Source organism: Rhinoderma darwinii, chromosome 7 (genome assembly GCF_050947455.1).
Source record: "Rhinoderma darwinii isolate aRhiDar2 chromosome 7, aRhiDar2.hap1, whole genome shotgun sequence".
In the NCBI taxonomy this organism is placed as follows: domain Eukaryota; kingdom Metazoa; phylum Chordata; class Amphibia; order Anura; family Rhinodermatidae; genus Rhinoderma; species Rhinoderma darwinii.
The window spans coordinates 21,355,410-21,380,721 of record NC_134693.1 but is presented as its reverse complement, the minus strand read 5'-3'; the positions used below and the strand labels follow the sequence as shown (position 1 = coordinate 21,380,721).

General features: G+C 44.5%; 2 protein-coding genes across 4 annotated transcripts in view; one reads left to right on the top strand and one right to left on the bottom strand.

Annotated features, from left to right (window-relative positions):
• Positions 1–13,352, top strand: part of SYDE2 (synapse defective Rho GTPase homolog 2) — a 38,458-nt gene extending 25,106 nt beyond the window's left edge. For both annotated transcript variants that reach the window (XM_075832944.1, XM_075832943.1), the window contains exons 5-7: positions 5,919–6,100; positions 6,661–6,892; positions 10,223–13,352. In XM_075832944.1, the coding sequence (XP_075689059.1) occupies positions 5,919–6,100; positions 6,661–6,892; positions 10,223–10,680 (872 nt within the window). In that variant the 3' untranslated portion in view covers positions 10,681–13,352. The remainder of the gene's footprint in view (positions 1–5,918; positions 6,101–6,660; positions 6,893–10,222) is intronic.
• A 473-nt stretch (positions 13,353–13,825) lies between these two features.
• The window catches only part of DNAI3 (dynein axonemal intermediate chain 3), a 62,906-nt gene continuing 51,419 nt past the window's right edge, over positions 13,826–25,312 (bottom strand). The window contains exons 17-23 of one of the 2 annotated variants that reach the window (XM_075832946.1): positions 23,299–23,429; positions 22,040–22,103; positions 20,066–20,196; positions 18,188–18,392; positions 17,116–17,207; positions 15,320–15,442; positions 13,826–14,274 (exon numbers count right to left, since the gene is read on the bottom strand). In XM_075832946.1, the coding sequence (XP_075689061.1) occupies positions 14,134–14,274; positions 15,320–15,442; positions 17,116–17,207; positions 18,188–18,392; positions 20,066–20,196; positions 22,040–22,103; positions 23,299–23,429 (887 nt within the window). In that variant the 3' untranslated portion in view covers positions 13,826–14,133. The remainder of the gene's footprint in view (positions 14,275–15,319; positions 15,443–17,115; positions 17,208–18,187; positions 18,393–20,065; positions 20,197–22,039; positions 22,104–23,298; positions 23,430–25,312) is intronic. The other variant, XM_075832947.1, reaches the window with a different exon arrangement.

The following is a 25,312-nucleotide window of genomic DNA, read 5'->3' as shown; positions in this document are numbered from 1 at the left end:
GAATTTGATTCCAAGTAAAGCATGTCATACACTTAACAGTTCACTGACTCTGAAAAATGAGGAATTAATGAAGTGGATGGCGCTTTTTGCTTGCTGTCCAAATTTATTTTGCGCGGAAGAGAATGCAGCTGTGACGGCCTGGCAGCGAGGGTCCGACAAGCTTAAACCTAGAAAAAATAAGCCCGACCTGGAACAGAGCTAATTTAACAGCTAGCTTGCAGGAGGATTAGCCAAGGGCATAGGGCATCCCCCAGTTCCTACAATATACCTTTTGTAAAGGGATTAACAAGGCAAAAGTCACTAGAGGAGGAATTGAAAAAAATGGGAGAATGACACTTTGTATTGTTCATCGAGGAAAGTAATTACGGTTTTATTTGGCTCCGGTACTCCACCTTCCCAGTACTCTGACCACAAAATCAGCGGGGAGTATTTCCTGCTGCTTTGTGGAAGTTGCGTCCAGCGTCTACGGCAATTATCGCTTTATTTATTGTGCTGTAAAAGTCAGCGTAAAGCGCTCCTAATTACATGGAGGATATATGGTGATATATTGGAAAATCCATTTTGCTACAATTGTATCCAGTCAGATTGTCAATGTATCCGTGCAGGTAAATGTATCCACCTATCGGGACCAGAGAGATTTGTGCTAATTGGCTCACACAGGATGGTCTAGACTGAATATAATTGTAAGATGACAAATGATTGCCTCTGGATGTAAATGAATGTGTTCACTCACTGACAGCAAGCAGAGATCTTAAATGGTGAACTGAAACACTAGATTTGAAGTTGCAGGATTTTTTGTTATGCAGTGATTAAAAAAACAAAAACAAACCTGGCTCCTAGAAACAGCGCCACATTTGTCCATAGGTGTTATCTGGTATTGCTGCTCCATTAAAGTAAATGGGACTCCGCTGCAATACTGCACACAGCCACTGGACAGGTGTGGCACTGTTTATGGAAGAGAGCAGTCATGTTTTTCTAGTGCTGAACAACTCCTTTTAGGTCTCGTGCCGTTCTTTTGTCGCCGCAATTTATCTTCATTTTTTGCGGATAAATTGCGGACCCATTCTTTACTATGGTCCCATGCACACGACCGTGGTTTATACGGATCAGTGCGGGGGGGGGGGGGGCAAAAATCCGGACCGCAAAAATTCAGGACAAGTCATTTTACAGTCCGGATTTGCGGATTCACAAATACTGGTGAATTGTGGATCCGTGAGTTCTAATGACACACAAACGGTCGATGGACCGTTACGAACCCTGCGGTTGTATGCATGGGGCCTTACTTTTTTTCTTTTTATACATAAAACCAGGATAAACCCTATGTCTGCTTTTAGGAAATTCTTCAATAATTCATTATAAACAGTAAGTTTATTAAAATTTCTTTATATGAAGTTCAGCGCCATTTTCCTGTGTTTATAAGCCACGCCCCCTTATGACAGCTGTATCTTCCAGACGCCACTTTAGTCCACAATGTATATCCGCAGATGGGGGGAGCATGTGACTCTGCATCCTCCATTGTAACACGCTTTGTCCAGGAAACCAGTGGAGTGCAGTTTTCCAGATATTAAGGTTCTGTTCACATGTGCGTCGGAGGCTCTGTTGGCATGCTACGCTATTTTATCCGGCAAGACCACGGAGACCGTAATGGAAACCCAACGGAGCTCATTAAAGTCAATTCGTTACATTCGACGCCAGTTATTTTTGCCATTGTTCCAGCGGTTCAGACTTTTTTCGTTGTTCTACTCCTATGATGGCATAGAACTAGGGAAAACCTGAATGCTGATGTGAACGAAGCTTTACATTGTGAGGGCCTATCCTTGAGAGTCCTGCAATGTGTGATTTGTGGGAGTCCTTCCCCTGGGACCGCCACAGAATATCAGAACAAAGGAGCCAGAATGTCTGCGGAGGTCTTCTCACTAGTTTTTACCAGACAGAGGCTTTCATACATGTGGCCGTGCCTGGTACTGCAGCTCATTCCGTGCTCGGTCCTATTGTTTCGGATGAGCCGCAGTACCACACACCGCCACATGTATGGAAGCGCCTCTGCATCTCTAATACAACAGTGAAGACCTCCTCCACCGATCACAGACCTCCTCCACCGATCACAGACCTCCTCCACCGATCACAGACCTCCTCCACCGATCACAGACCTCCTCCACCGATCACAGACCTCCTCCACCGATCACAGACCTCCTCCACCGATCACAGACCTCCTCCACCGATCACAGACCTCCTCCACCGATCAGACCTCCTCCACCGATCACAGACCTCCACCGATCACAGACCTCCACCGATCACAGACCTCCTCCACCGATCACAGACCTCCTCCACCGATCACAGACCTCCTCCACCGATCACAGACCAGATACCGGACCACAATAGAAAATGGACTTGTTCAAATTTGCATAGAGAAGGCCATTCCTGGGCGCAGCAATGGGATCCTGGGTTCGAATCCAGCCCAGGACAACATCTGCAGGGAGTTTGTATGTTCTTCCCGTGTTTGTGTGGGTTTCCTCTCGGTTCTCCGGTTTCCACCCACACGCCAAAGATCTACAAACAAGAGTTTAGATTGTGAGGACAACTTCTGTACAGCGCTGTGGAATACAGCGGCGCTATATTAGTAACAGAAATAAATAATCCATTTTATTAGCGAGCGTTTAGTATATACATTCAGTATCGGTCTCATCCTGTACGGTTTATCAGCGTTCTTACCCCGGGATCCCTCATGATTGGGAATACTGTCTTGTGCCGACGACTTTCCACAGGCCACATCGACTACAGTAACAAGTCTCCCTTTGTTTTACAGCAAACACAGATGGTATTTCTGTCATGCTTTTGGGGATTAGCAATTCTAGCTTGGCAGTCGTACCTCCAGCTAACGAAATCGAGGCCTTTGATAGATTGACTTCCTGTTTGTGATTTTATTTCTTGGCAGCTGTCGGCCCCAGACGCACACACAGGCTTTTCTTCTAGGCTCGGCGTGACAATACAGCTGCTGATCAGCGTGAGGGTGTCGCCAGAGAGGCCGCGTCACACCCAGATCTGGAAATGGCCTCCATTTCCCTCCAATCATTGGTCAATACTGGACCTTATGTCGTCCTTTTCTACCACGTGTTCTCTTTTACGGTTTTTGAGGGGGGGGGGGGGTGTTTGGTTTTTTTTTTGGTTTTTTTAAATATATATATTAAAGGATACATTCACCTTTGAACACCATTTTACTGTATATAAAAATAAAATCCGCAACTCTGTTGTATTGCTTATCGTGTACTGATCCTGTGTTACAGTCTGTATTACACCCCAGGGCTGAATTTACAAGCCTGTTGGCTACAGAGCTGAAATCTTCCAGCATTCTTTGATAGTTTAGTGTCTGCACAGGGAATTGCCCTGATTATTTGCCCGCTGGGAGGTGTAGTGTTTAAACCACTGTACGGTATAATGATGTAGGTAGAGCTGTCCCCCTGCATCATAGGAGCTCATTGTCTATTGACAAACTTGTTGATGGTTTCCAATAATAACCAGCAGAATTATAGTTCCGCTCTGAAGTATAATATAGGCTGTAACTCCGGATCAGTACAAGAGAAGTACGGTAATCTATGTACACAGATACTCCAGAGCTGCATTCATTCTGCTGGTGGAGTCACTGTGTACATATATTACTTACCTTGTACCGATCCTGAGTTACAGCCTATACTCCAGAGCTGCATTCATAATTCTGGTGGAGTCAAATACAGGCTGTAAATCGGGATCAGTGCACCATAAGTATCGTAAAGCTATTTATGTAGGTTAATGCTAAATATAAACTGTATACTGGTCTTCAGTGGTGCTCATGGGGGTGGGTAACGGCCTCTGGTGCTTATGGTCCGTGATTAGACCCAATGTAATCTAAAACCAGGTTTTCTAACCTTCTCCCAAGTATCTATAAATGTTTTACAGGCGCTCTCACCAATGACCCCTTCTATCTGTCGGTTTACGGAGTATCCCTTGTGTCTATAAATGTTTACAAAGTGTCCCCTTGGTTCTGTAGAAAGCGCAGTGTCCCTTTAAGTTTAGAACTCCTGGTTCGTGTGTTCTTTACTATTGCTGTAAATGGTTATATGGAAATGGAATTCACAGATCGTTGCCCCCTTTGTAGTTCTCTGGTGGTTTCCTCGGTGCAGTTAACGTGTAACCAGCAGCATACGCCTCATGGATGGAGGATTTCAGCTTATGTCCGTCATGTGGAAATGACTTACGTGATGTCCTTGTTTTGCTCTTTATTAAAGACTCTGTACACAATGTATGTATTTTGTATTTTTAAGCAACTTCCCAAATCTTTATATTTTTTTTTTTATTTTTTTTTTCCTTTTTACGATGCAGCTTTTATGTTCCTGTATTCATAGAAGATGTGTCATTCGGTCTCCGACACTTCCGTCAGTTCAGCTGAACTGGCGGCTCGGCTGAGAGCTGGTTCTGCGTGTCTCCGACACATAGGATCCACCTACTATCCATCACATTGAAGTTAAACCCCTTTTATTCATCCACATTTCTTTTCACCAAGCTTTCCCAAGCTCCAAAATGGCACATTTATCCAGTTCCACAATGCTATGAGAACAGGTGCTAGATCACTGCAATAATGTCCCATTTTGCCATTCAGGACTGAGAAATGTTGGATGAAAACTGTTGCAATGAAGGCAAAATTAAATCAACTGCTAAGTTGAATTGTTCAATTTTATCTTTTTATATAACTTGACTCAATAAGAACATGACTCGAGAATTTATATATATATATATATATATATATATATATATATATATATATGTGTCTTTAATTTATTTATTTTTTAGGTACTGTTTAATATGCCCTAGGAGAACAGTTTTTCGTAAAACGTACAAATCCTTTCAAGTGACGGTTTTCCTGCAGCCACCACTAGAAGGAGCTTACTGAATACATTTTATGCAGCAAGCGCCCTCTAGTGGTGGCTACAGGCAGCCAGAATTTTATAATTTTTGTTGCTGTCAGGGAATTCCAGGAGTTGTAGTTTTGCAATAGCTGGAGAGCCACACGTTGCATAACCATGCTCTTAAATAAGAACGAACATGCGAGGTCCACGTCGCACAGTAAAATCCTCCTTGCATTAGCCTTAAAGGGGTGTGAATAGGGGAAAGACTCTCAAACTGTGTAGCCCTTTTTCCTGGATTTGCACCCTGTCCGTACAATAGAATAGCGACGCTTTGCAGAAGTCCGCTGCCATCTAGTAAGAGTTCCTAGTAGCCAGTTTTACTACAGAGCGATGCGTCGTACCACGAGACACACAGGAGCTGAGGTTTCCCGGCTGATTTATTTCCAGTACAGGAGACAATCACTGGGAGTATATTGTATGGGGAGGTCAAGCATGACTGGAGTCTTGTCTCCGTACTCGTGTCACAACACGACATGCCGAAGAATTTCTTGCTTTCACATATTTGTGTCAAATACTCCAGGGGCTTGTGAGTGACAATGGGAACGAACTGCGGTCACCGGAGGATTTTTATCCTCAGCCAGAAGCGACCCATAGGTTCCCATCCTTAATATTTACCCTCTGTGTCGAGGACCCCCCCCCCACCCCCACGATTCTCTTATCGTGTTGGATCATTGAGGATTTTGCGATAACCGTGTGACTGATCGTGAGTGTAGTGACCGTAATTAAAGGTGTTGTCCAGGATTAGAGAGAGGGTGTATTTTATTTTATTTTTTTTCCAGAAACAGCGCCACCATTGGCTGTATCTGGTATTACAACACAAGAGAACATCCACTTAAACTTTGTCCTTCAACGCCGTTCTTCGCACTTCATAAGAATCAGCAGTGTTTGCACAGATAACGACCCTAATATTCTGTTTGCAGCTTGGGGGTAGAGATGCGTTTCCTTTTTCTTTAACTTTTTACTTTTCTTACCTTCCAGGAGTCTTGAAAGATTACCTGAGAGAGCTGCCCTCTCCGCTGATCACAAAGCGGCTGTATGAGGCTGTACTGCACGCCATGGCTGAGAAGCCCCTCAGGATGTCCGGCAACGGCTGTGAAAATGATGCCAGAGACTCGGAGCACACTGTAGAGCTCCTGAGTGGTCTGCCCGATGTGGAAAGGGTAAGAACCAAACCAGAGAGATGGATTATGTCCATCTGTAAATAACCCCTGCCCTCACCACCTCTATAGATTGTACAGCAGCGAATGATCTCTAGGTTTTGCAGCGCCAAGTTGCTCTCCAGTGAAAAAGTTTCCCATTATAATATTTCCTTAGGAAATCCTTTGAGTGGCCAAAGATAATTCTCTAGTCCCAGCAGCCGGGTGACTACCCTGGACCTCCTTACTTTAGTGTGTAGCCCAATGTAGTCCCCCATTATTCTGCACAAACACTAGCTGTAGGTTTTTGATTCTGCGTCACCACAAAGCCTAGAAAGTTTTTTTTTTTTTTCTTTGAGACTTCCCATGTCATCCAATTGAAGAACACCGAAATCTGTTCCTCCGAGCCTGAACTGGCTGATAACGGAAAGTAAAAGAATCAAACTATAAAACCAAATTTAGTTTTCAAGGCGTTTATGCAATGACCGATACAACACCGCACAGCATTGTGCAGATTGGTTGTCACCCGTTTATTAGAGGTTTGTGGGTTAAGGCGTGTAATCGACGAATTGTTGGTCTTCCAGGCGACCTTGAAGATGCTGCTGGATCATTTGAAGCTCGTCGCCTCCTACCATGAAGTGAACAAGATGACCTGCCAGAACCTGGCCGTCTGCTTTGGTCCAGTCTTGTTAAGTCAAAGACAAGAAACGTCGAATCACAATAACCGCGTGTTCATTGACTCGGAGGAGCTCGCCAGTGCCTTAGACTTCAAGAAACACATTGAGGTTCTGCACTACTTGCTGCAGTTATGGCCAGGTAAGATCCGTTCCTTTTAGTAGACCTACATCTTTTAAGTGATTACTGCATAATGTTCTAGGCCTCGTGCTTGCCAGTGCCTGGAGCTTAAAGGGGAACTCCACCTACCGTCACTTCACGGCAGTTGTGAGCATTGTGATGGGAATCTTCAGAGTGAGGGGGTGCTGGTACTCCACATAGGGCCAGGGTCCGACAGTTGTGGAAAGCAGTACAGACCCGAGATCCCTGACCTTCACTAATGTCCTCCTCTGACGTGTCTCTGAGGACATGATGGTTGATTCTTGCTCTACCTGATCCGCACCCAACCTCATCTCGGTCCATACGTAGGAGGATTATTAATTTACTGCTTAATGTATTCTTCGGAGTATAAGCCATACCGAACCGTATGATGCGCCCAGCCATAGACCACAGAAGTTAAGAGAATTATTTTTTTCTTTTTAAATACTAATCAAAACTTTCCTGGTGGTTTCCGCTAATGGAGGGGTTAAGGTCGCTAGCTGTAGGGTAGAAAGGAGGGAATCCGGTCTTCTTCGCTGGTAGTCTAAGGTAGTGGATGCCCAGGATTTTAAAAAAAAAAACATGGCTGCTTTCTTACAAAAACAGTGCCATATCTATCCACAGGCTGTGCGTGGTATTGCATCTCAGCCCCATATATTTCAGTAGAGCTTCGTTGCAATACCAGACACAACCCATGGACAGATGTGGTGCAGTTTCTGAAAAACGCAGCCATATTCTAACCCCGGACCACCCCTTTAATGTGACTAGCTATGGTGGTTTAGAGTTAATACCTAGTAATCTCTTATTGAAGAAGGTTTAATATTTTATTCCCTAGTAGTCTAGGTTAAAAGTTGGGGTTTATATCTGGTGGTCGAGGGTATATTAGGGGGTTAATAGCTTTTTGTTCCCTGGTCTAGTGTAATGTAGGGTGTTTAATACCTGGTGGTTTACTCTCCTCTCTATGATCGGGCCGAGAGCTTTGAGCAATCAACCCGTTCATCAAGGAGGTGGTCGGAGGTCTGACGGCACGGGGCTGCACGGACTGAACTACAAGATGTTTATTTTTTTTTAGAAAAAACTTTATTTTTTATTCTCCCTGTGCTAAAAAGGTAGGTCTTAGGCCAGATTCACACGAGCGTGTTCGGTCCGTGATATATGGACCGTATGTCGGCAGTATTTACCGGACCGAACACACTGCAGGTAGCCGGGCTCCTAGTGTCATCGTTATCTCGCTGCAGGAATACCGTCCCGTACTGAAAACATGATTACAGTATGGGACAGTTGTCCGGCAGCGAGGCAGGAACTCCTAGCGTCATGGATAACTATGATGCTAGGAGCCCGGCTCCCTGCAGTGTGCTCGGTCCAGGAAATACTGCTGACATACGGTCTGTATATCACGGACCAAACACCCTCGTGTGAATCTGGCCTTAGGCTATGTTCCCACAGGTCAAATACAGTGTGGAAAAGTCCATTATGTATCTAACCCAGAACCCGCAGGGAAAGCCGCCCGAACATTTTCCCCAAATAGTGCTTCAGATTGATCCGGATATTCTGCGGGAAAACGGCCGACCGGAACCATAACAAAACATCCCTGCTCTCCCGACTGCTTTCTGTACAGCCAACCGGTGATGGGCTGCAGGGGTTACATACATGGAAACATTATCACAGGAGGCTGTATAAACCGCAGTCGGAAGAGCAGGGACGTGTTCTTATGGCAGCACCAGCAAAGGTGCGTAAACTATCGGTGTTTGTTGCGGAATCTCACCCCCCCCCCCCCCCCCCCATTGAACTCAATAGGAAAATTCTGCAACAAATGTGCAGCCTTTCTGCAACAAATTGACCTGCTGAGATTTTATAATCCGCACCACAGGTCTGTCTATGCACCTATTCCGTGCAAAATTTTTCCACAGCGTGTTGAGCTTTTTTAAAATCTCATCCTTTGGTGCTACTGTAAATACTGCGGGGTTTCTGCAAGGAATATTCAGCCTGTGGGAACGTACCCCTATAGACAGAAAGAGGAGCTATTGCTGTAATAGTAATAAGAATAAAAATCAACCGATAATATACATGTGACAGCGGATAAAGCGGTTTGTGGTGTTTGCCATAGACAGGTGACACGCTGGTATACCTGAGCAGCTGTGGTCCAGGTAACATATTATTGCCCGGGTGTGAAGTGTTGGTTTGGCATGGAGTAATGACGGCTTGAATGGCATGGCAGGCAGCGTGATGTCTGTGCCCGTGTGTGCGGGGTGTCAGAGCTTCGTTCCTGTGTGGTGATGGACGGCCGGTGCGGATGGTGTGGAACAATATAATTACTACTGGTCCTTGTGAACTTCCTTCCTCACAAGTCACTTCAACATCCTTTACATCACAGAGGGCACGTTTAGGAAATCGGTTCACAGGAAACTGGTTTCTATGAATAACCGCTCCAATCCTGTCAAGGACTTCCTAGAATGAAGGTTCGGAGAGAAGACGTGATTTGATTGGTTGTTATAACTGCGTCCCCTTTACTTGCTCTAGTTTTCACAAATGGGAACCCCAATATTTAGCAGAATGATTAGACCTAAAGCCTAGACAAATCTTCGCTGTCTCCCGTACTTGCCACACTATTTGAATGCACCCTATAAATTGTGTCCTGCCCTCCACCTCTCTAGTTATCAGTACAGGCCACTACTTCCTCAGTAGGCACAGCAGCCAAAAATCCAACCTCCTCCCAGTAGTCATAGCAGCGTTTTAAGCCCACCCCCTCCCAGTAGTCATAGCAGCGTTTGCAGCCCACCACCTCCCAGTAGTCATAGCAGCATTTGCAGCCCACCTCCTCCCAGTAGTCATAGCAAGGTTTCCTCTCATTAATGACGGGGTCTCTTACTGCTCCTGCTGGGAGAGATGGAGTAGGCTGCCGTCCATGACCACGTCCAGCTCTGTGCATTCTGCAATGGTGGAAGCGCCCGGCCACTGAGTGCGGGAAGCGAGACGTGGTCGCTAGGCATGATTTTTGTAGTCATGTCCTCCTAATATGTGATACATTAACCGTGTACCTAGTGTGAATCTGCAGCATTATGATGTGTGGAGTTCAGTGCCAGCCAAGACATTAACCCAAGAGGAGCTTGACTTTTAAGGGCCTTAATCTGTGTGGGCAGCACGTGTCTGATACCAGCGTGGCATTTTCTTTGCTCTTCTAATCGCTGTAGTTCTGTTTATGACCCCAGCTTCCAACCCCAGGTGTGAATTTTGAGGATTTTTACTAAAAACCATTGAACGATCTTAAACCACAAAAAAAGATATATAAATATTGTAAGCTAATGTGTATATATATTTTATTTTTTTGTACAGTAAAAAATGAATCTTCCAAAGAAGCTCCCCCAAGCAATGTTCAGACAGAACCGCAGCCGTGCCTGCGCAGGAAAAAGCCACGCCCACAAATGCTGAATCTGAACAGATCCGAAGTGTCCGGAGTGCTGCGGCCGCGAGCCGCCCGTCTGGACAGTCCCTCCAGTAACCGCTACGCTGGAGATTGGAGCAGCTGTCAGGGCAACTATTTAATAACGCCAAAAGAGGAGGTGGACTATGCAGACGTCCCCTCCGAGAGCCCCGGGGACGCCACTGCTTTATGGACTGAAGAGAAAGATGAGCATCTAAAAGCCAAAGAACATCCGCTCTGTACCCCAGGAACTGAAGACCGATTCGAGGAACCGGACGTCAACCTCCAGGATCTGCAGGAGAGTATCAACACCCTGTTAGGAAACCTGGAGAGAGAACTGAGTAAAAATAAATTAAGTGTCACCATGTAAATGTTTCTGCCAGTCATTCCCATTATCTCTTCTCATTAGAAGAATCTTTTCTCTTTTAACCCTGTGAGGGTCTACTCGTGTGCAGCCATCTGGTGAGACCTCGCACTGGAGGCGCAGCTGACTGTCCTGCTCTTCCTGCCTTGTATAAGGCAGGGTGTCCAGGAAAACGTTACCTGGTACGTATCCTCTTAGAGGAAAACATAGCAGCTGCCGGCTCAGTGATGGTGACCAGGGTCATCGCAATGTCCCTCTATGGTCGGCTCTGACATGTTACTGCCGTGGCTGCTGGTCTGCCGGTGAAACTCAGAACGGACACTTTTTATACAGAAAATGTTATATATATTTTTTTTTTCTAAGGCTAATTGGTGTATTTGTCGCTGCGTATTGTAACCTTAAAATACCTATAATTCGAGAAAAACAAATGGAAGCGCCCAAATGCCTGGAGTTTATACGGCAGTCCCAGGCATTAAGGGACCGTGGTGACAGTATCTGTAATATCACTTGGTCATTTCCTTATGGTTTTAATAGTAGAGAGAACTATGGAGATAGTGGGGGAAGGGTATTCTACCTCTCCTAAGGCCTATTATACTGTGTCATGTGAATATCAAGTGTCTCATGTCAGAAACCTCTACAGACCCTGGTGAATGTTTTAAGAGGCTTTGTCGCTCCTTTATATTCAGTCACTTTTTTATAGGGTGTGATAAAAAAAAAATTCCTTTGGTCCCAGTTTGCAAACAGCATGTAAAAAAGTGGGTGATGTCTTGACCGGTGCACTGGACCAAAGTGTCTAATGGATCAACCGCGCAAGAGCACTTTGATTTGTTGTGAACTGGGTCAAAAGGAAAAACTTTTTATTTTATTTTTTATATTACATACTGAAAACTCAAACCCTTCATGCTCCGAACCAAACTTCGATCACCATAAAACCCTATAATAATTAAGCTAGGTTCAGTAAAACTGCAGGGAGTCCGGGTCGTGCGGCCCTATAACATTAGTCTACAACCGGCACCAGTGACATAAGGGTCAGACTGGTAGCCGAACACCCTGACCTGGTCTATAGTTTCGTTGGCGGTGACCATACATATGGGGTCATTCTTCATGAAGACCGGGACATATGGGGACTTATGAGTGAGAGCACAAATAAGCTGCCAGAACTCCTTCATTTCAGTGGTGCAGCCCGTACGTAAAATCTAGGATGATCTCCTTCTCCAGATCACTGGGTGCCTGGACCCCCACTGACCCGACTTTCATCACATACCTGTTTTTAACGATTTTTACATATCCCCTTTTAAATGTCTTCATTGTCAGGCCTTACCTGTTAATATAACTTAATATGCAAACACGTTCTGCTATACTATGGTCTATAACCGTTACCAATACGCCAGTAAAGTCCTGTATTTTTCAAGGTACCTGAAATATTGATGCATTTTATATAAATATATATATAAATATAGAGAGAAACCCTCTAAATATACGACAAAATAATACGTGGCTATTTAATAACTTTATATATAATGTACATAGAAAAATCTAAATATAATATTGTACAATTGTTTCATATTGTGAATACTATGACGGTGCAATGCTCCTCCGCTTATACCTTGGAATGTGCGGTCAGTCCTCCTTGTGCCGATTTTATGAACATTTGACCATGAAGAGACCTTTAGTGTTTGGGTCCAGTAACTTGTCCTAATATTGATCCTTTGCACAGTCACATGCTCCGGTTTATTGGCCTAAATCGGTATTTCAAACTATGCAGGCTGCTGGTGTCCGTTGCAGCCTCTGGCATGATGAGAGTTGTAGTATCATGACGGCTGGAGAGTCCCAGCTTGCAGACAACTGCTGTAGTGAAGAATGTACATCAGTGGTCTCCAACCTGTGGCCCTCAAACGATTGCAAATCTACAACTGTCAGCTTGGCGCTTATCGACCTGATGAGAGTTGTAGCTTTGCAATCGCTGGAGACCACTGCACTACAGTTCCTATTGAACGAGTTTCATTGGTCTTGCCCACAATTTAGGAGCCACCAAAATGTAGGGTCAGAGATCGGCTATAATGAAGTAATGCTAGACACTTGCTGGGCACTGCAATTTCTTCTGCAGTCCCAGCCTTCCTGGCACTGCTGGGTATAAACGGCTGCTGGTCGTGTTCAGACAGTACTGGCTACTGTGATGGTCTGGGAAAGTGGATATAACGGGTATGACAAGTATTTATCCAGCAGAGGTGATCACTAGATCCAACTGTCTTGCTGTGCTAATGGTGGTCAGCATTCTGGGATTTGTAGTCCACCCCAAAAAGCTGGACAGCCGCAGTGTGCAGACCACTATGTCAGCAGACTTCTGAAAAAAAAAAAACAGGAAGGTACCGAATGTTTTTTGTTACTCTATTTTTGTACAAACAGAATATTTTTTAATGCAGCGAGTGTCATTTTGTGTTTTCCACCTGTATTCGTTGTACTTACGTGTTGCAAGATCCGACTTTTTTTGGTAATTGTTTACACCATCCAATGTGAACTCCAGTCATGCGATTGACCTGTAGAAAGCTTCAGCTCTTACGAAAAAGCCTCAAATGTATTTTCTACATTGTAATTTATATAAGAAATATATATATATATACTGTATATACTTGTTCTTGTATTCCACAACTGTTACAATACAAACTGTTAATATCCAATGTCTGGTTCTTCTTGGAGGTGATCAGTTCTGCTTTAATGGTGGGGGTCCGGGGTCTCACAGCCTTACATGTATACACTGGGCTGCTATAAGGATACTGGAAAGTCTCTTGTGACCTGCACACTTGTGGGGGAGATCCAGGTGTATCCTACAAATGCAAGATCTTGTCTGGTGCCGAGGCCAAATGTCCTACACCGTTATTGCTGTTCAGATGATGCCAACAGTTTAAAGTTTGTAGCCCTGACTTCTTTATTATCCTGCACATACATTGCTATTAATGGCGGGTATAAGGATCTAGTAGTATCAAATGTCTAAAAGCCGTGCCACAACGAGTTTATTGAAGACATATTTATTATTTAGTTCAATGGGGGAGCTGTATAAATTCCTAGATCGTGAGCTCCCCCTAGTGGTAGGTGCAGAAAGAATGTTCTCACGTAACACAATCATTTTCTCATATGAAGGGAAGCACTGGTATTGGAGCGCTGTATCAGAAAAGAGGGAGCTCTGACCACTTTAATAATATATCTTTAATCAGACCAGAATTGTTAGATTAAAGAAAAGCAAACCAATTTAAGTGCGAGCACATCCTGAATTCTCCAATACAACTTTTTTTTTTTTTATGCAGTTGCCTTTTATATCCCCTGCCAAACCAGTCGTGGTTATAATGATGTACACACAATATAAAGCCCTGCAGAGTCCGGTGTTGGTCCTTCATTCTCGATACAATGGTTCTATAACAACGTATAACTTTCTATGATACAAAGATCTGTCCTTAGAATCATTTAGGTTTTCACAGTTGCTTCATTTTCTGTCTTAATCCCCAGTCCTATGAGAGCCGAGTTCTCCAGTGTCAGGTACGTTGTGTACTCCCGGCTTATCTCCTCTTCAAGCTGCTCCTTTGACTTCACCGGTGGAGTGGTTTCCTTTAGACACGATTATACAATGCGTTATTATAAATAGAGACTTCTAATCTGATCCTATGTGAACATTTCATGGGTAGAAAAACAAGTAGAACTAACAGGACAAAAGTAAATTCAGAGCAGGGGCCAAAAAGTGTGAAGTAACTTATGAGAAAGTTCTTGAAAGTTAATTTGTATGAAGTCTGGGACTGTAGTGGGGGGTGTCTTGTATAGGAGCCCAGCCCATCCCATCGAATTTAATGTTTCAGTACCAGAGCAGCAAGGGGCTATTTCTGGGTAAAAAAAAAAAAAGAGGCAGATAAACCCCGTTAATTGTGAATCCACCTTAGTCTGACATGACAACCTGACACTGCTTTGAGTTTGTCCCCGCCAACAAATATTTGGGATATGACCTAAAAATCACACCGTCATTTTGGCTCGGTTCCCACTGGTCAGATACACAGCGTAAGGGTATGTTCACACGGCCTATTTTTAGACGTCATGGAGGCGGTTTACGCCTCGAATTACACCTGAAAAGACGGCTCCATTACGCCTGCAAACATCTGCCCGTTGCTTGCAATGGGTTTTACGATGTTCTGTTCAGACGAGGTGTCATTTTACGCGTCGCTCTCAAGACGGCTCATAAAAAGACACCCGCGTCAAAGAAGTGCAGGTCAAGTATTCGCTTAATATAAAAAAAAAAATTTGCAGGCAATTCACAGCATTTCTATCGCAACATTTGCTTAAAAGAAAAAAAATAAAAAAAGTTAGGCTTAAAATGTGGAAAAAAAAACGAAGGCCCCCCTGCACACGACCGTGCCCGTAATCACTGTCAGCCACAGGCATTTGCAGTATAAATATATAAAGTATGGGAGCACTATCCATAAAAAGCAAAAAATAGGACCTGTCCTATCTTCTGTGGAGCCTTTTTACGGTACGTCCACCTTCCCGTAAATATGAGAAGGTGTCTAATTATAGACGAAGCCTATGGTCGTGTGCACGTTTACAGTTACTCTATAAATGCAAATTATACATATACACTTTGCCAGAAGTCTAAAAGGACACCTACGGTTTTCTTGCTGTGGTCCTTCACTTCCAATGCTCTTTTCTCTGCAGCTCGAAATGTCTTTCTCTGTTCATAATATTCCAAGTGGCCGACTTCCCTATCAAAGTAGAGCAAAACACCGGCGTTCTGTAGAAGAAAAGGAGGATATGGTTTCTGACAATTTCCCAGTTACCCAAAACAATGTTGGGTTGTCTCATAACTGATCCTGCATCACAAGCTGCCAATGCCATCTCAACCATAGTACCCATAAACCTGGTGGCAGAAGTCATCACCAATTCAACAAGAAGCAGTACCTTTAGGGCTCATTGAGACCAGCATGACTGTCGTCCGTGTGCTGTGCGTTGAAACAAAGCACAGAACACGGCCCCAATGATTTCAATGAGGCTATTCACACATGCAGGAGATTTCAAGCAGCGAGTGTCCGTTTCACGTCCTATATTGGTGTGTTTTCACGCACCTAGTCGTCCATTGAAGTCAATGGGTGTGTGAAAACCACGGACAGCAGACAGATGTATATCCATGTGCTGTCCGTGTTTCCCACCCCCTCTCTAGTGAATATCAAAGGGACTGCGAAACCAGTGTCCGAGAGGAAGGCAAGGAGCCGGCGATAGTCCAAATTCTACAGGATTTACCAGCAGTCTACGGGCCCTGTTACACCCTTGGCTTCTGTTAGGCCACGTTCACACGCAAAACAAAACCAGTCTGTAAACTACGGCGCTTTTCAAGGGAAAACAACCTCAGATTTTCAGCCGTTTTTTATGTGTTTTTTGCGGCTTTTTTTGGAGCTGTTTTTCTATTGACCCAATGAAAAGTGGCTCGAGAAGTGACCTGCACTTATTTTTACGGGGCGTTTTTTACGTGCCGTTTTTTCAAACGGCCGTGTAAAAGACCACCCCGTCGAAACAAAATGCCATTTTTCCCATTGAAATCAATGGGCAGATGTTTGGAGACGTTCTGCTTTTGTATTTTCAGCTGTTTTTCAGGGGCGTTTATAGCCTGAAAAACGGCTGAAAATAAGCCGTGTGAACATACCCTTAGACAAGGATACAGCATGGTGGCTTTAACTTGCTCAATCCTTTTGTGTTCCCTGGAGACCTAGGTGTCTAATGGGGGAATCAGAACTGATAAGATAGTGTAGCAGCAGCCCTATAAAAATCAAGCATGCGCACTACTGCTCCATTCCTATAGGGCTCCCAGGGACAGCAAGGTAAGCCCGTTCTCATGATCGGCAATGGTCCCAGCGGTTGGACCCCCTCCGATAAGATATTTATCCCCTGTCCCGTGGATAGGTGATAAATAATGATCGTGAGAAGACCCCTTTAAGCATTAAATGTTGTTTATTGAATTGATGGTGTTTATGAATGATGGACTCCCCTCTATTAACTGCCCTAATAGGAGATTTTAAAAATGGGGTTTCTAAACTTCAAACATAAATTGCACTGACGGATCTTTCCATCTCTCCCTCTTTGCCTAGACCAGCACCAGTACCAATACCAATACCTGATACACAGGAATGATATCATTGTGCGCATCTGAAGTGGCACGTGTGGTTGGCAAGGAATCGTAAAACAGTTTGTCCAAACATACTTGTCCACCAGCCCCCCCCCCCCCCCCCCGAGTAAAATCACTATACGGCCAGAAAGAGATACTAAACGCAAATGCAATAGAAAAAATATATGCAGAAAAGCAAACATTGTGAAAGTGTAACGAGGGCCCGATCACAAGAACGATCCAGCAGCAGTAAAATGACACTAGACATGTTTAAAGTACTCGATATCAAAAACCGTCCCCACACCAACCTCATTAGCCGAGGGGCGATGTAAAGTCCACGGGATTTCTAACACATGGAGGGTGCCGCCGTCATCCGCTACAGCCAGGAAATGCTGCCTCGCTGCAAAAATAAAGATGCAATTAATAAGAGCTCGAGTCAATGAGGTTGGGTCTCCCATTCTAATTCGCTGTATTTGGGCATGTGCTAGCGCCAATTTTACTTGCAGTCCCTAAAGGGGTTGTCTCATGAAGACATAGGGCATATGGACACCCTAAAGAGGGGTCTCCCACTCTTGACACCCACTTTATAAGCCAAAACGGAGAACTGATCTGGAAGAACCGCTCCCACCCGCTGGAAGGCCCGGCCAATCCATGTATTACTTGGACGGGCACTCAAATGAAGGTAACAAGTGAATTCTACAGCAGGGGAAATGTCTGGCACTAACAGCTGATTGCCGGAAAGTTAGCGAAGCCAAGTTCCATATGAAAAGTTGCCAGTCTTCATGAGACAACCCCTTTAAACAGGTATGTACACTTTGCAATCATTACATTGCCCATCTAAAATAGAAAAAAATAAAACAATTTTGTAAATAGTCTTGATTAAACATCCTACTTTTTCCACAGCTCCTATGCCGGCTGATGTGTCTCCATGGTTACAGACTACAAACAATTCCGGTGTGTAGTCCGATCCTGCGGTCACGTGTCACTTTCTTCCAACTGCTCCCCCTTCTAGCTAATCTACAGCCAGAATAAGGGGGGCAGATGGAAGAGAGTCACATAAACACTGCGTGTAGTCTGATCCTGCAGTTGTTTGTAGTCTGTAACCATGGAGACACCTAGGTATGCAAAGGGGCTGTATACACAAAAGTAGGATCTTCTGCTTTATAAAGACTGCAATGTTTTTTTATGCATTAAAGTAATATATAAATTATATATCCTTCTGTAACCATTGTATTATATTTATAGATTTTACAAATTTATTTTTGTAATGTGTGAGGAAACCAACACGATCACATAAAAAAAACTACGTGGATGTTGCCCAGGTTGGGGGAGGGGGGCGAATCCCATATTACCACCATCCTGAATTATATCTTCACTAACCTGTCACAATCCAGGGTTTGATGTAGGTGATGGCTGCCGCCGATATGTTCTGCGTCTGAGAGGGCTCGTGTGTCTTCTCCAGTAAGTCCCATATATCTACATTACCATCTTCCTTGCCAATGAAGAAGACTCCGGGCCTGGACAGGGACCAGTGGGCTGCGGTGTACCTCTTCTGAGTGCAACAGGACTGGAGGATTGGTCCACTCTGAAAGAGAAAAGTGTAATCAAAATGAAGAAACGGGAACCCAGTATATTATAAGCATTAACCCTTTAAAACCCGCACGACTGATTGTGCGGCCGTTAATCTAGAGCGCTATAAAAACACGGATCTCTAGAATAAGACCCCTTAATGACCACAGTAAAAAGATATATAGCAGTCATTAAGGGGTTAAACACATCCAAGGAAGGATGAATTGGCTCCTCAATAGCAACAGCACAATCCTGCAAAAAAAATTCTTACAAAGCATTTCTCCCGGTCCTTGTCTGTCAGTCATTTCTCAGTTTTATCTGTTTCCAGGAAAGTTGGGTGACAACCAATATGGCTGCCTCTGAAGTTCTCAATTGTTGCCACGGGGCTTTTCTGGAGTCTTAAATGCTATGTACACCTTTGAAAACTTTGTTGTTTTTAATAAACCCGTGTGTTTGGTGCAACTTTCTAATTACTTTTTATTAAAAATGATTTTGACTTTTCTGAGATACAGCCACTTTGCATCCTGTACACAGAGCAGCTGTATCATGCGCTGAAACCTGAATCCGTCATGTCAGCGGGACTGACGGGTTCAGTGTCAGCAGGTCCTGAGTGTCTCTGACATGCAGCATGGAGCTGTTATTGATCACATCTAAGTTCATCTAGTTATGCTGAGATATTTGGGTTTTGTTTGTTCCCGGAGTTGTTCTCTGAGGGTTCTTATCCTAAGTGTTGAGTGTCTTGGGAGAGCTCCTATCACTTCAATGTGGAGAGATCTAGTGACACAGGAGAAATCTTGGCTTGTGCTTCTTGCCACTATTTGCCCTTCTCCTAGACCTCTGTCCACCATGATGGATTGTATTCACTTTACCTTCAGTGCATGTACAATCCTGATCAGGAGACAGAGGAGAAACTCCTGGCTCAACCCTCAAGCCCTAATGTACACGACCGTGTGTGCCGTCGAGTCCCGTCCGTGATCCGTGGAAAGATAGGACATGTCTTATCTTTTCACGGATCGGAGTTTCGGGTCCGTGATCCACCCACTAAAGTAAATGGGTCTATGAAAACTATCAGGGGCCACTCGGATGCCGTGAAAAACAGCACTCGGTCGTGTGCAAGAAGGGTTAGCGTTTCCTAGATGCATGACAAAGCCAGGATAAAGGTCAGTAAACTGGCATGTGCATTTAATGTGTTCACAGAGGATTGATAGACTGATACATTGAAACAACCCCTCTGATGTGTGAACAGGACTAGGTCAATTTTCAGCCTATGAATATAAACAAAGAATTCTTCCATTCATTGACACCAAGCTGAGATCTTGAAAATGGTAATGAATTGTATGATATAATGAAATCAAATATATTACGAAGATGCAAAACCCATCCGATCTTACCCATTCATGGCATATAAGATGGTGTGGGTTCCATCTCTGGTCAGCAGGGGTCAATGGTGAATGGGGACCCCTGTTTTCCCTGGTAGGTGGGACCTGCACCTCTCAGGCGTTTATAGAATATCTTGTGGAAATGCCATAAATGTGTAAGGTGTTACTACCGGGGTGTAGGTTCTGGGCAGAGCTATCATCCTCCCATGATCCTCTATATTGTGTTTCATAGTGATAGGAATGTGAATGGGATAGATGGAAAAAGCATCTTTGTTCGTCAGCGACATTTGGCCAATATAGAAACACTCACTGTGACTCCTTCTTTCCAAATTGCAAAGTTCCAGCCGCCGACTGTGAGAACAAAGTCCTTCAGAAATGGAGATCTTTGCACAGTGTGAACGAGTCCATCATGAATGACGTGTCTCTGCGTGGGTCTAGCGCCTGCAGATATTAAATAGTAATACTCACTGTACATGGTAACACTGGTGATAGTATGTGCACCTTTACATGCCAGGCCACGCCCATACAATATTTTGACTTTCGTTCAGCCTGTGAAATGTTGCTGCCCTATGCTGATGCCTGGTTCGCCTCTATATAGTAAATGCAGCCCTGAAAAGAATCTACACATCTTACATATATTTTCGAAAGTTTGTTTGAAGCCCGATTTTTCATTGGTTTAAAATGGATCACGTCATCGAGGCCACGCCCGTAATTACGGGCCCATAGACTTCTATTGGCCACGGGTACCTTCCCGTTTGCTTACGGAAAGGTGCCCGGGCCGTTGAAAAATATGGAACATGTCCTATTTCAGGCTGTAATAACGGCACGGGCAGGCCCATAGAAGTCTATGGGGCTCCTGTAATTACAGGTGACTACGTGTGTGCACCCGTAATTACGGGAGCGTTGCTGGGCGACGTCAGTAAATAGTCACTGTCCGGGGTGCTGAAAGAGTTAACTGATTGGCAGTAACTCTTTCAGCACCCGGGATAGTGACTACCGCTGGAGTTAATAGTATTAAAAGTGAACTTACTGTAAAGGATCTGCCAGGCACAGCGGGGTTAACTCCCAGAACTAATCAGTCAGCACCTGAGAATACATCCCTGAGACTGACTCCTGCTTCCACCATTCAGGCTGGCAGGCTTAGGAGTGGGAGAGCCTATCGTAACCTGGCCAGACTCAGCTAGCTCCCGCCCTTGGTCTATTTAAGCCTGCACTTCCTGTCCCTCGGTGCTTGTTATTGCTTGTGTTTCCCTCCTTGTGGTTTCCTGGCCCAGCTACAGCTCCTGCTATTTTTGATCCTGCTCCATACAGACCCTGGCTTACCGACTACTCTTCTGCTTTTCGTTTTGTACCTCGCACACTCCTGGCTTGACTCGGCTCGTTCACCACTCTGGTTGCTCACGGTGTTGCCGTGGGCAACGGCCCCTTTTCCTTGCTTGTGTTCCTTGTATGTTTGTCGTGCACTTACTGAGCGCAGGGACCGCCGCCCAGTTGTACCCCGTCCCCTAGGGCGGGTCGTTGCAAGTAGGCAGGGACAGAGTGGCGGGTAGATTAGGGCTCACTTGTTCGTCTCCCTACCCCCTGCCATTACACTTACCGGCTTTTTCCTCCAGTCCGGCCTCCCGGGATGATGTTTCATCCCATGTGACCGCTGCAGCCAATCACAGGCTGCAGCGGTCACATGGACTGCCGCGTCATCCAAGGAGGTGGGACTGCATGTCAAAAGAGGGACGCGTCACCAAGACAACGGCCGGGGTATGTATGAACTTCTTTTACATTATACCTATTTTACTTTCAATCGCTACGGAAACTCTGCCCGAAAGGGCTGCCCCTTCTCTCTATCCAGCACTGATAGAGGGAAGGGGCTGCCGATTTGTGCAGAGAAAACGGGGCCGTAAATACTGCTGGAATACAGGTCGAATACGTGTGACAAAGGACTCGTATTTAAAGGAGGAAAAAAATACATTAGTGTGCATGAGGCCGAAGTTGTCTTTATTCCTCGCATTCCCCTCGCTCCAAATGATGTTCCTTTCGAGTTCAAGCGGCAACAGTTCCCAGTACGCCTAGCCTTAGCAATTAAATTCATATCGAGAGGTATTTAAATAGTGAGCTTTTACTCTATCTATACTGTAAGTCAACCTCCCGAGCAACGCCGGGTATAAAAGCTAGTATGTAATTATTAAACGACATTAGAAGAAGTAACTTGTTCAGTCATTACATGATAAGAGAGTGAGGATGGGTAACTGGGTGACTAGACCATTGATATATACAAACGTCAACTCACTGATGAGTCTTCCGGTGTCTCCGTCCTTCTCCATCTTCCAGTCTGTGTATACCAGCTCTCCGTCCTGTAATGACATGAGGGGAATGGTCATCGAGTGACCGGCCGATCTGCTAATCGTACCGGGGGTATATACATATTCATCGCCCGCTCAGATGCTGTTGCATATGGAGACCGACGTGCCATACAGGAGCCTGAGAATGAGCGGCATCAGTGACCATATTGACTGTCACCCAACTTTCCCGCGAGCAAGTATAACAAAGAAACAACTGAATCTAATTTTCCACAACCTGAAACAAGACTACAACTCTGAAGAGAATTACACGATTATTCACTATTGGGGTGATTATCGGGAAAGGGATATAAATGCACAAATATCTGAAACTGTGATAAAAATGTTTTAATGGGTTATAGTAATAGTAGAAGTAGTAATGGTGGTCTGTACTAGTGGGTGTAGCAGTAATGGTGTTAGTACTAATGGTAGTAGTGGTAATAATAGTAATATTAATGGTGGTGGTAGTTGTTATCATAGTTCTAATAATACTAGTAGTCAAGGTTATAATACTAGTAATGTTGAAAGTAGTAATGGTAGTAGTAGTATAATAATGTAGTATCGACAGCAGTAGTAATGGTGGTAGTAGTAGTAGTAATATAGTAGTAATTATAGTAGTAGTAGTAGTGGTATTAGGAATAATGTAGTATGGACAGTAGTAGTGATGGGGGTAATAGTAGTAATGGTATTAGTAAAAATGTATGGACAATAGTAGTAATAGTAGTAACTATGGTAGTAGTAGTGGTATTAGGAGTAATGTAGTATCGACAGCAGTAGTAATGGTGGTGTTAGTAGTAATACGTTAGTAATGATGGAAGTAGTAGTGGTGGTATTAGTAATAATGTAGTACCAATAGCAGTAGTAATGGGGGTGATAGTAGTAATGATGGTAGTAGTAGTGGTATAAGTAATTATGTAATATCAGCAGTAGCAATGTCAGTGATAGTAGTAATGGTGATGATGATGGTGGTGGTAGTAGTGCTGGTGGTGGTAGTAGTAATTCCTCTGGTTACGTTACATTATGTATTTGCGTCTTTCATTCATGATCATAGTACTAAGGAAACACACGCACAATGGTGGCAATACGTTTCCTCCCCTCAGTAGTAGAAGTTCGGCCCATCGTCCTGTGCGGATACTTTATATTTATTTTGTGTGACTGGCTGAGATTAACCAAACGCTACTGTCTGTATCTCGGAAATGAAAGAACTTACTTCAGTTCCAGCAAAATAACTGGTGTTGATGTCCTCCAGGATTTTGGTGTTCTTGGCAGAGGTTGCTCTTAAACTGCTGTAATTAATTCCTCCCTCAGACTTCTCCTCTTTGACTTGGGCCTGTAGTTTGTCTACAAATGACGGAGAGAAAGAAGAGGATAAGTAATATTACAGATGCACTAGGAATGTATACGGCCGTGTGAGCCCCGAGCAGCCGCGAGTCTTTATACAGCGAGTCACAGGAGGTCAAGTCCAAGAGCGCAGCGCAAAACCCGCTGCAGATGTCAATCCACCAGCGCACATCACCAGCAGCATATGCGGGTGAGAAGCAACAGCAAAGGTTTTTGGAAGTGTCCGAATTATTCTTGCTGGGTGAACACTATAGCGGACTATAGACATTAGAGAACGTCTTCCTCAAGAACATGTGAGACTAGATCTTCCATTATAGCAGTCCTACAGGAGGATGATGGAAGCTGCAGAAATCATTGGTTACAGCAAACGTTTAAAATGCCAATGGCCAACTTAAAGGGGTTCTCTGGGACCTTACATTGATGGCTTATCCTTAGGATAGGGCACCGCCAGTTTGGTCGTGGGAGTCTGACCCACCGGGTCCCTCGCCAATTAGTAAAATGAAAGGTCCTGTCACCGCGGCTGCATCCCCTTCATTGTTTGTATAATTACAGTCACTTGTATGTATGAGTGGATGTACCTGGTACTGCAGCTCGTCTCATCAAAGTGAATAGGATGAGCTGCAGTACCTCGGCAGCCGCTTGTATGGCCGTGAATAGGATAAGCGGCATCACCTGGCACAACCACTTGCATGAATGTGAATGGGTTCAGCTGCAGTACCCGACACAGCCACTTGCAAGGACTTGAATGGGAAGAGCTGCAGTACCTGATAGAGCCGTTCATATGGACATGAATGGGATGAGCTGCAGTACCCGGTACAGTCGCTTGTATGGCCGTGAATGGGATGAGCTGTAGTACCCGGTACAGTCGCTTGTATGGGCATGAATGGGATGAGCTGCAGTACCCGGTACAGTCACTTGTATGGCCGTGAATGGGATGAGCTGCAATACCTGGCACTGCCACTCGTATGGCCGTGAATGGGATGAGCTGCAGTACCCGGTACAGTCGCTTGTATGGGCATGAATGGGATGAGCTGCAGTACCCGGTACAGTCGCTTGTATGGCCGTGAATGGGATGAGCTGCAGTACCCGGTACAGTCGCTTGTATGGCCGTGAATGGGATGAGCTGCAGTACCCGGTACAGTCGCTTGTATGGCCGTGAATGGGATGAGCTGTAGTACCTGGTAGAGCCGTTTGTATGGACGTGCTGCTGTGGCTATTTAAACAATGAAGAGAACACATCCCTATTATTGTGCTGATCGACGGGGTCCCAGAGGCCGGACCTAGGGCTGGGCGATTATGACCTAAATCACGATTAATTGAACGTGTAACCTCAATTACGATTGATGAACTATTATTTAGGCCACACCCCATTCGCATACCACCTACCCTATTTGCATGCTACACCATTGAATTAATATTTAGAGAATGGTAGAGCAGGGCCCTTACAGCTCCCGGCTCTACCATTGGCTTCAACTGTATCTGCGTCCTGAGGACACAGATACAGTTGAAACCTGGAAAAAATAAACGAAGAACCCGATTTGCGCAAGATGACGATGGTTAATTGCGCTGAATTTCGGTTTTGTCTTTTTTTTCCGATTAATTAGTCGGACACCTACCAATTAAACATTGATGGCCTATACGAAGGACAGGCCATACATTTATAATCCCAGGGAACACTTAAAAAATCCTCACAAAAATAATTCTCCAAATCATATAGTTACACTAGAACAACTGGGGTAAGAATAATAACGATTGTTCAACTTCTGTACATTATGAGCTTTCAATATGTTACAATGGTGTCCATAGATATGTATACGTATAGAATACGTGGATAACCGCCACATCTGACATTACAATGTTCTGAACACAAACATGTCAAAAAG